Source organism: Hyaena hyaena, unplaced genomic scaffold (assembly GCF_003009895.1).
Source record: "Hyaena hyaena isolate Hyena2069 unplaced genomic scaffold, ASM300989v1 scaffold_35, whole genome shotgun sequence".
NCBI classification, from domain to species: domain Eukaryota; kingdom Metazoa; phylum Chordata; class Mammalia; order Carnivora; family Hyaenidae; genus Hyaena; species Hyaena hyaena.
In genome coordinates, this window is record NW_024080667.1 from 395,502 (window position 1) to 406,601 (window position 11,100).

Sequence of the window (11,100 nt, forward strand, 5' to 3'; positions counted from 1 at the left end):
CCCGTGGAGAGAGGCCCCTCCTGCCCTGATCCGCCAGGAGAAGCCCACGTGTGCTGAATTCTCAGAAGGCACGTGTGCTCACATCCCGGTGCCCGGGCTCTTCCAGCCCCGCTCTGCCTCCAGGCCAGCAGGGATGGCGTCCCATTTTACAGATGAGGAAGCCGAGGTTTGGAGGCTAGGAGGCAGGGAGGGCCTCCCCCTGGGCCACACAGCCGGTGAGTGTGAGGAACGGGACTGACAGCCGCCCTGCCTCCTCCTCGGGCTGCGTCACGCGGCAGGCGCCTACGTCGCCGCCCACTGCCACAGTGCAGACCCCGTGCCAGGGACGCTGGAGGGGGCCAGTGCATCCTATGCACGAAGAGCTTCCTCTGAATTTAATGGATGAAATGACTGCTCCCGTTGTGCACACGGGGAACGAAGAGCCCAGAGAGGCCCCTGACTTGCCGAGGCCACACAGCTAGAGGGTGGGAGCCTCGAATCAGGTCTTTATGTGTTAACCGCTGCTGTGCTGGGAGCTGGAGAAGTACCTGGTTCCGGGGACGCTGTTCCTCAGCACCTGACGTCTCCGCTCCGGGCAGCCACTGGGCAGGAAGGGATTCCTGCTGGACATCACTGCCCCAGTCCTAACAGGACGCACCCAGGTGGTGGCCTGGTGTCTCCCCAGAAATTGTGGCCTGTGGAACTGAAAGGGCTGGGCTCTGCTGCCCCAGGAAAGTCTCCGAATCTGCCTGAGCCTCAGTGTCCTCATCTGTGAAATGGGTATAAAAAGTGCTTGTTCTTCCTACTCCTGAGCTGCCGCGAGGATCCAGAGATAATAGCGGAGAAAGTGCTTGGGAATTACAGGGGGTGTGTGTGCGCCAGCTGGTGTTGCCCTCCGCTGGGCTGGACCGTGTGCTGAGGGGTGGCGAGAGGGGCCTGCCTTTGGGGACTTTGCCCCCCCCCCCCCAAGCCCCCATCATAAGCTCTCCAACCAAGAGGATGCTAAGGGAGGGCTGGGGAGAAAGCTCGCCCCCTAGTGGACAAGGCTGTGGCTCCCGTGGCTGCAGCAGCCTGAGGGCGGAACAGGTGCTGGGGGGTGGGGGGGGGGAAGTGCCCGACTGCTGGAGATGGCTGGGTGGCCAGGGCAGTTAGTGACCCGTGCTTGACGGATCTGGGTTTTGAGTGTTGAATAGATGTGTAATGACGGTGACAGAGGAAGACGTAGACATTGATGACGTGGGGCCTGCCCCAGTCCATCGGAGGCGTTTCTGCAGAGGAGGGACAGTGTAGGGGGCATCTGCGGCGTCCCGGGGCACCCTTATTCCCCAACAGGACAAGAATGTCCAAGTTCCCAGCCAGCACTGTCCCTCCCACAGTCGGGTCGGCTGCCCGAGGGTCTGTGCTCACGCTGGGGTCCCAGCCACCCCCAGGCCACCACATGGGCCTCCCGATCCTGGGGCTCTGCTGGTCCCTCTGGGGCACAGGCTTGCCGCTGAGCTTTGGGTCTTAGTTTTCTGCCCGGAGTCTTGCTCAGATAGTAGAACAAGCTGACCAGCGGCCTTGATCGCACAGCCTTGGGGAGGAATTCACCCTGGGCAGCCCTGCGCCTGGACGGAGGGCCACATCCTCAGGTGTCTGTTTATGCATTTGTTTTTTTACACCTTCACTTACTCATTTATCGTGATAGGTATTAATTGGTAGCTGCCTGCGTCAGCCATGACGCTGTTAACATTCGGATCCTTGTGGAACGTTCAGCAGCATCTCTGACCCCGCCCACTAGACGCTGGTAGCAGCATCCCTTCCCTCCGACGTGACGACCGAAAATGTCTCCGGATGCTGCCGCACGCTTGCCCGTGTTGAGAACTGCCAGTCTAATCCCTGACGTTTCAGCTTTGAGACCCGCCCCATTCCCATCCCTCGCTCCCTCACAGGTGACTCTGGGCCAGCACCCAGTGCAGGTGATGTGCCTGGAAGTGTCCACCCTGCCTGCTTCCTCACCGTCCCCTCTCCTGTCCGGAGGGCCTACTCACTTCCCTTCTTCCTTTTCTTTTTTTTTTTTTTTAATGTTTTATTCATTTCTGAGAGAGAGAGAGAGAGAGACAGCGTGAGCAGGGGAGGTTCAGAGAGAGAGGGAGATGCAGAATCTGAAACAGGCTCCAGGCTCTGAGCTGTCAGCACAGAGCCCGACGTGGGGCTCGAACCCACAAACCGTGAGATCATGACCTGAGCCGAAGTCAGACGCTTAACTGACTGAGCCCCCCAGGCGCCCCTCACTTCCCTTCTTCCATGTGGGGAACAGAACTGGGACCTAGGACAAATGACTTAACCTCTCTGTGCCTGTTTTCTCGTCTAAATTAGGGCTGATACAGTATATCCACCTCGATAGGTCATACGTAGAGGGACATAGTTGATATGTGTGAATACTTAGCACATTTCCGGCGTCTGCGTTGTTCTTATTCAACAAGTGTTTATTTTTGTTGTGCTTCGTTTCTTGTGCTAAGATACATCCACAAACAAGACAGAAGCCCTCACCTTGGGATTTCACAGCTCACGAGGGAGGCAGCTCGTTAATTTGCAATTGTGACTCAGTGTAATGAGTGCTGCGGTGGGGAAGCCCTAGGGGGCAGTGGGAGCCTGCAGGAGGGATGCCTCATCCAGGAGTTAAAGAAGGAAGGCTTCGTGGAGGAAGCAGTAACCCAGCCAGGATGTGAAAGATGAGTCTGAGTTTGCCGGGCGAAGGAAGGGGAGGAATCATTCTAGGTTACCTACCTTTAAAAATGTTTTTAAATGCTTCCCTGGGAAAGAGCAATCGAATTTAACAGGCTGTCGTAGCTGATAGGGCCAAATCCGTGTCCCGGGAGCCGGGCTCAACCCCCACCCCCAGAGCCCCACCCCCACCTGAGATCCCTGAAATGCAAGTGCTTGGCACAGCGAGTCTGGGACAGGTGCCAGGTGCAGCGTTAATGGCTTGGAGAGGACCCGCCGCAGGTGATGCATGCGCCTTGGTACCAAACCCCCCCCCCCCAGATGCTTCTGAGGGGAGGACAGTGCCTGGGAAGGCAGATGGGGAGACAGTGGAGCTGTTGTCCCTCTGCTGGGCGTCCCCAGGACATCCCTGCTCAGCGCAGTGCCTTGGAACCCGGCCTGCGGCTGCTTCCGCGTCCCATCACTTCCAAGGGGACGGACGGTGGTGGGTGGAGCACGGTGGAGCTCACAGGGCTTGTTACAGCTCACCTCCCGTGGGCCTCAGGGTGCTGTGTGGGGCCCCGGGCGGGCCCCTGGTGACGGCGTGTGTCGCTCCTGTCCCCAACAGCTACAGTCTGCGCCTGGCGTCCCGATGCCCTCCACCAGCCGTCCCGTACGTCACCAGGCAGTGCAGGAATGTCAAGGCAACGGCTGCAGCCCAGTTGCAGGGACCCCTCTTCAAAGAGTAGACCCTTCGCCTGCTCCCTGACAGGTACGAGGAGGGTGGAGCAGCTTCTGGCACCGCTTGGGCAGCTCGGGGGGCCCAGGAGGGCTGGGGGGGTGGGTCATTGGGGAGGGCTGGGAGGCAGGGAAGAGGGTGGGCATGACGTGTGCCGGGTGGGACACGGGGCCTTCCTGCAGGTAGGTGTGGACCCTGGACCCGGCCCCCAGCCCTGCCACTTACTGGCTGTGGCACCTCAGCAAGATACTCAACTTCTCCAAGCCTCAGTTTCCACATCTATAAAGTGGGGGTGACCTACATCACAGGTGGTGAGAATTAACAAGTGTCACATGTACGCAGAACATGTAGTTCAGTGCCTGACACGTAGAGAGCACCAGGTAAGTGTCAGCTCTCGGTATTGATTAAGCACGACAGCAACAATAACCAGCAGTAATCGGGACCTTCAGAGGCTTTAAGCCCAGGAAAGACTGCTTAGTCTGTTTGGACAGCGTATTTGAAAGTGAAAGTGATACCATTCTGGAAGATACAAAGCTTAAATTTATGTTGAACCAGAAGTCTCTTCCTGGATTGTCTGATGGTAAAACCTGAATTCATTCACAGGAGCCAGACTTTCCATCTTCAGGGGGCTGGGCTTTGCACCTGCTCTACAGCTTGGGCTTCTTGCTTGGTGACACGGCATGTCCTCCATTGTGTCCCTGAGGCCAGCCTCTAAAGAGACCATTGGAAGACCGCGTCCATTGGGGCGCCGGTTAGAGAGACAGACCCCAAGGTGCAACTCCAGATTGACTAAAAAGCATCCTTGGTGTGCAGGGCCTGGGGATCTGTGTTGGCGGGCAGCTCCGTGATTCTGGGGAGCACTCAACTCTGGGGATGCCTGCTTCATGCAGTTGGGCTTGTTCAGAATGAAAACGTCATCGTTTAAAGCAAGAATGGGCTGAGTTCTGAAACTCCAGGGCCTTCTGGGTTATACTTTCCTCCCTTCCACCTGCCCTGATCCCCAGAGGGTACACTCACTCCATCCTTCCAGAAGCTGCTGGGGTCTCTAGGCTCGGCTTTGTTTCTCTGGGGTTTGGGGAGGGGAATGGACACAAAATCCACTTTCCCCAGAGAGTCTGTCGTCTTGAGCCAGAACCGAGCCTGTGTCTACAGCTCAGGCCCCTGAGAGGACACAGGGCCCTGAGCTGGGGATGCCAGGGAGCAGAGTTGAAGTGGACCCTAGGATAGTGCAGCACCGGAAGACCTGGGAGATTGTCCCTCCCCTCCCTTCCCATCTCACAGATGGAAAGATTGGGGCCTGGAGAGGAGAGGCTGGGCCGGAGTCTTCCAGAGAATGGGAAACGGTGCCAGGATAATTCGGGGGACGTCCCTGTGGTGGCCGCTGGGCGCCGAGGGGTGGCTTCCATCCCAGAGCAGGTGTTCTTTGCAACCTGAAGGGGAGCCAGGCGCAGTTGGTCTGATCCGTCCACAGGCAGGGCGTGTTCATCGGCCACTGCAGTCTCTGGTGGTGACGCGGTGTTTGCCGAGCGATGCTAATTCAGACTCTTGTCCAGGGGCCAGGGCACGAGCCCGGAAGGATTGCCTTCTCTTCCCTTATTTTCATACACGTGCAGCTTCCCAGGCAAGGTGCTCAGATGAATAGAAGCCCAGTGTAATCAGCATCTGCAGCTAACAGCCCGTTTGCCCATCAACAATGAGTGTTCAGGACGAAATAGTCTAATTTCTAAGTGACTGGACTTGCCCCTTAAAGTCTTAAACCTTTTCTCTCTTTTTCTAATTTGTATTTACAACAAGCACGTGTCTGTGTAGATTTATCTATCTACAAAGATCTATTTATTTATCTATCTATAGACCTATTTATATATAAATAGACCATCTACAGACCTATTTATATATAAAAATACTATATATCTGTATCTGTGAATGCAAATTAAAAAAAAACCACTTTATTTATACTATTTGTGCTCCGGCCACCGTAACAAAATACCACGGACTCTGGGGGCTTGTTAAACAACAGACATTTATTTCTTACAGTTCTGGAGACTGAAGTCTCAGGTCAGGGCGCCAGCACGGTCCTCACCAGAACCTTCTTCCCTGCTGTGTCCTCAGTGCTGCAGAGAGGAGGCCGTGATGTCTCCGGTAAAGGCACTAATCCCATCACGCTGGGGGTGCGGGCTTCCTCATAGGAATTTTGAGGGGGACACAGTTCGGTCCCGAGCTGTGTTTACACATTTCCATAATGATGTTTTGAGTGCTGTGACAAAGGATGTTAGCGTGGGGAGGGTGTGAGGTCACAGAGAGGCAGGGGGCGGAACTTGGAGCAGAACTTGAGTCGTCTGACTCCTACAGCGGATGGTAGACTTTAAGTGGCCTGCATTTGTGCCCCGAAATCCCGTGTGAGACTGTAGTGCAGTGGGCCTGTTCCGAGGAACGTGCCCAGGCCCCGGGACTGTCCCCCGCCTGCCGCCCTTGCTGGCTGAGAGCCTCTGGCCAGTTTACTTGACGGTTTGAACCAAACGAGGAGCTCCACGTTTCTCCCACCACTGTCGTCAGTGGGCACCTCTCTTTTCTGGGCTTTATCGATGTCATGGGCAAAGCGCAGAGCTTCCTGTTCACTTTCAGGTGTAAACATATCACCATTCTGGTGTGAAGCCTGACCCTGCATGGCCTGTCCGCCTCTGTCTCTTTCTGGCGCATGGGGCCAGCTGGACGTGGGCCCTGGGGTCTTCCGGGGGGGGGGTCCAGGGAAGGGACCAGCACCTCTCGCTCATCTAGCCGCCTCTGCGATCTTCCCCTCGCCTGTCGCTGGCCTTGGAGGAGGCTTCCCAACGCTGGCCCTCTGGTGGGGTCCCAGGAGGGGATGGGTGGGGTGTCTCCCCCTGCCTGCCTCCCTGATAAGAGAGCTCCCCTCTGGCAAATTCTGCCCAGCTCCAGCCCCAGTGGTCCAGGCCACGCCCCCTGCTCTTGGGGCCCCCTCCCTGGAGGGCTGCCCCTCGGGCTGGGGACTGGCAAGATGGCTTCTTTTATGGATCCTGCTCGATGACCCACAGGTAACACACATGCACACCAGCCACACCAGACCGAGGGAATGCAGGCCACGCCACAGCTGGCCCCTGTGTCTGCGTTCTTCTTCTCCCCTGGCTTGTGCGGGGATGGGCATGGGCACCTGCAGGCCTCCACCGGGAAGGGAGGCCCCCTCTCGTGAAGGCACCCTCCTCCTGTACTGCCCGCGGCTCTCCTTCCAGCGCCATCAGGAGGTTTTGGGGGTTGGAACGGACCTAGGGTAGTGGGCAAGTGTGCATTTTCTGGAAGCGAATCCTGGCTCCAGTAATCCTGGTAGGTACTTCGCTTCTCTGCGTTTCAATTTGCCCATCTGTAAAATGGGTTAATAGTATACCTGTGTCATGGGTCTCCTGTAAGGATTGTATCGGTTAGTATATGAGAAGCCCGCAGGCAGGTGGCTGGTATGTGGTAAGCCTGCCATGACTCAGCACTGATGTTTGTGCTGTTCTCCCTGAATTGTCAGAGGAGCGGTAGTAATAATAAGAATAGTAATTGTAGTGGGAGGAGGAGTTATAGGAATGAGACCGGGTCCACGGGGTAAGAGAACGGAGCCCCTGAACTTGGCCTAGCACAGTGCCATCCAAGCGCCTATTCAGCCCAGCGCAGCAGAAGTTACTCAGCGCCGACTCAGAGCCCGGCTCTGTGTCAAGTACTGTGAGTGGGGTTGCGCTGCGGGAGGCGTGCAGGCCGGCCATTCCCTCCTGACAGAAAGCACATGCAGGCTGGCCCAAGTTCAAGCCCCACCTTTGCCATGCGCGGCCAGCCTGACCTCGTAAAAGCCGCTTGCCCTCTCTGAGCCTCTGTTTCTTCCATGCAAAGTGGGGATCGGTGTCCTCTGCCGCGAGGGTCGCGGGAGCATTAGAATGAGATCCGGTGATGGTGGGATTACTTTGGCGAAGTCTTTAGCGGTATCGATTGAAGCTGGACACGTGTCCCCAGGCCCAGCAATTACACCACTGGGGAGACACTCAGCGGGCGTGTGGACACGCGTGTGGAAAGCTTGTCTGTCCTGTGTGCACAGCCTCCTACCCAGCTCTTCCACTCGGCGGAAGTATGCACGCATGGGCGCCGCCCGTGTCTCCCAGGTGTAGATAAGCGTGTCCCAGCCGCACTCGTCACAGCGGCCGCAGATTGGAAGCTGGCCGCTCGGCATTGGCAGCAGACCAGTCTGATGAAAGCGGCACGCTCCTGCGGTAGAACCTCCCAGCAAGGAGGTGGACGGAGCTGCGCGCGCGGCTCCAAAGCGATGAATGTGCCAGAAGCGCCATGTGGGGGAAGGCCAGACACGAAGGATGTGTGCTGGTTGATTCCATTTATTTAAGTTAAAAAACGGACAGACATCGATCCATGGTGGTAGAGGGGAGGTAGTTATTCTGGGGGTGAAGGTTAGCGGCTGTTCTAAAAAGGAGCATGGGCGGGGCGTGGCGGGTGGGGTCGGAGGGGACGTTGGTCATGTTCTGTTTCTCCATCTGGGTGCTGGTTACAGGGTGAAAGTTCAGCAAGCTGCGCTTTTTCCTGTACACGTGGCCTATGCCAGTAAATCGCTGCGTTAGGAAAACTCGCCGAGAGGATGCTCGAACAGCCCACGGTAGGCACTGAGGATGCGGCCACTGTGACTATTTTTCTTTTCTTTTTCTCCTGCAGCACCTGAAGTGACCTGGAGTCAGTGAAGCCAAAGGGACTGGCTGGCCCTCTGCCCTGCAGGGAGTACCGACCTATTCCAGTTTTATGAGCCTGCGAGAGAAAGGGAGGGAGTGTGTGCGTGCGTGTGTGCGTGCGTGTGTGCGTGTGCGGTCTTCAGATGAGGGTCCCAAGCCCCCGGGAGGCAGGAAGGCAGCCGACTCCACCGCGGGGACGACACTCGCGCAGCCCCTGGGACCGTGTTCTGCAGCTCAGCCTTCCTGCTGGGGGGGGGCCTCTCCTACTATGCAATTTTTCAAGAGCTCCTTGATCCTGCTTTTCACTTCTCGGGTTGTCTTTGGCCGTGGCGGGGACTGCGGTCTGGCTCAGGAGTCTGCTCCAGGCCTCTCTCCAAGGAAGGCCTTCAGGAGGAGGCTGAGTCTGCCTTCTAACCACCCCACCTTCCCTCGCCTTCGAGCGTCTCTGGGAATCAGCGGCGTGTAGACGCGTCGGAGCCTCGCCCAGCGGCCCCCTCGGCCTGCGCACTTCGAAAACCCCCCTTCTTTGCCTGAGCTGCTGGCTTGAGTCGTTTTCCAGATTCGAAATTCTAGTCAGTCCCTGGGCATCTGGGAGAGAAGTCCCCGTCCCTGTTTGCAGATCCCGTTCCCCACGCCCTCCTTGGGGGGGGGGGAGGGGACAGCATGTGGCGGGAGGGCGAGGTCTCCTGGCGCTTCTGCGCCTCACTTGGCGGGACCATCACCACGCTAGCGACTGACCTTCCCAAATGAGCTGAGAAGGGAAACAGCAAAAATTGGGAAAGAAAACTTGAGTGGGAGGATTAAGAAGCACAGGGGGGAAGACGAAGAGATTTCTAGAGGCCACCAGTCGCCTGCCAGGGAATGATGGCGCTGGCCCCTGCTTTCTGCAGGGACAGCCAATGTCTCGGAGAAACGGGTGAGCTGAGCTAGGAGTTTGGACCCAGTTCAGTGAGGGTCTTGGGTTTTGTGCCTTTGGGGCAGACCCCAGACACGGATGTCTGAGACCACTTTGGCGCTGTTTTCGCAGCTTCGTTTTCAGAAGTGATGATCAAATCCACGGTGGAAGGGGAGAACTTGGGAGAACATGAGTGGTCGCACACAAAAAGGGACTTTTTTTTTTTCAGGGCTACTATGGTTGATCTTGCAACTCTGTAAATATGTACGTAGACACTTTTAAAAGCACGTATTTATGTCCCTGACTGTAAATGCCCCCTTTTTAAAGTTTTATAACTTGTGTTATTTAATTAATCAGTCGACTGGCTGCAGTGTAGGGTCTGATGATGGTCCGGGAGAAAGTTCTCACATGATCCTCACATGGACAGAAAAGCGCCGATCGCTGGCCTACATCGCAGTTTGCCATTTGCCACCTAGCTACAAACCATCGTTTGTGTTTAAATTTCCATAGGCTGGAATCCTTCGGCCCACTCCTAAAATGAACCCGCGCAAGCATGAAAAGCTGTGGCTGTTCCTTATCCCCACGATACAGTTTTGTCCCGTTGATATCGACACTCATGAACTGTACCCCTGCTTCTCCGTTCTTGAGGGTTGCCCCTTTCGGCAGCAAGGAAGGCTCACGAACCCAAAACCTCGAGAGAAAGTCACCTTCAGCCGATGGTGAATTCCAGGAAATGTTGCTGGGGGCTGGGGGGCCACTCGTTTTTGCATGGGCAAAAGTGCCGGTCAGCTTTCGGCCCTCTCAGACTAGCGGAAAGGGTCACATGAGTGTTGCAGTCGTGACCATGGGGGCGGCCTTCTAAAGAGTGGTGTTTGCTGGTCAGTGGTGGTTTTGGGGCGTGGGTTTGGATCACGGAAGACGACGGTTCTGTATCTGCCATGTGAAGAAAAGTAACAATAAAAGTGTGAAGCACGATTGTAAGGAACAAGCCTGGGAGTGATCAGTTTGGTTTCTGTGTTCTGTGTCTTCCGTTTGGGCGATCTCTGTGGGGCGTAGGGTGGGAGTGGGTTGGAGCAGCCCCCTTCCACCCATAAGAGAAAGCTGAGGTTTTGAGGAAGCTCAGTGTGGAAATACCCTACCTGGTGAGCAAGGTCACTTGCCTTCAAAACACTCTCCCCCCTGCCAGTGAATGGCTGGAAAGGCCTCTGTGATTGTACATATATTCTTTTCTTTAAGCAGCTTTATTGAGATCGAATTCACATACTGTAGAATTAACCCACATAATTGTACAAATCAGTGGTTTTTAGTATTATTCCATTGTACAGCCATCACTGCATTCAATTTTACAACGTTTACAGTCACCCTAAAGAGAAACCCCGTATCCAGTAGCAGTCACTCCCCCTTTCTCCCCAAGCCGTTAGCCTAGGCAACCCCAAATCTACTTTCCATCCATGTGGATTTACCCCTCCTGGACATTTCACATAAATGGGGTCGCCACAGTTTGTGATCTTTTATGACCAGCTGCTTTATCTTTGTATAACGTTTTCAAGGCTCCAAATATCGCACTGTTAGGATATACTTGTGCAATATTTGGGACATACTTAACACTTAAAAAAAAAAAAAAAGAATCCCTCATTGTGAATCTCTAGGAATTCAGATATAACAGGTGTGTGGATCTTCCCTGATAACTATTTCTGCAGCAGTGACTCCAACCCTAGGCCCTCATTCCAGGGGCCACAGAGAATTGCCATGTGCCAGACATTCCCCACACGTTCCCTCTCCTGTCAAGCAACTGACAGCACGACAGGTACCTCGACAGCCATTTCACAGATGAAGAAGCAGGCTCAGACGCACGAAGCAATTTGCCCAGAGCCCCACAGCCGACAGATGTAGGCCAGGGAGTGGATTCGGCCCCTTCCTGCCCAAAGTCTAGGATTTCCTAACTTGCCGCTTGCTGCTGCCTTTCATGTCACCCTTTGGTTTCTCCAGCTCTCAAGTCACCTGCAGGTAGGAACCTTGTGTACAACAGACGTTAGTCCCCAGACCCCCAGAACATAGCAGTCAGCTGCTGGGCTTCTGCT

The 11,100-nt window shown here is 55.5% G+C and overlaps 1 protein-coding gene across 7 annotated transcripts in view; it reads left to right on the forward strand.

The window, feature by feature from the left end:
• PRDM2 (PR/SET domain 2) overlaps positions 1 to 10,007 on the forward strand; it is a 122,946-nt gene extending 112,939 nt beyond the window's left edge. For 5 of the 7 annotated variants that reach the window (XM_039228952.1, XM_039228945.1, XM_039228949.1 and 2 more), the window contains 2 exons: positions 3,293 to 3,436; positions 8,111 to 10,007. In XM_039228952.1, coding sequence (XP_039084883.1) covers positions 3,293 to 3,436; positions 8,111 to 8,136 — 170 coding nt within the window. In that variant the 3' untranslated portion in view covers positions 8,137 to 10,007. Of the gene's footprint in view, positions 1 to 1,666; positions 1,690 to 3,292; positions 3,437 to 8,110 lie in introns of those variants that run through there. The other 2 variants (XM_039228946.1, XM_039228948.1) reach the window with 2 other exon arrangements.
• The last annotated feature ends 1,093 nt before the right edge of the window (positions 10,008 to 11,100 follow it).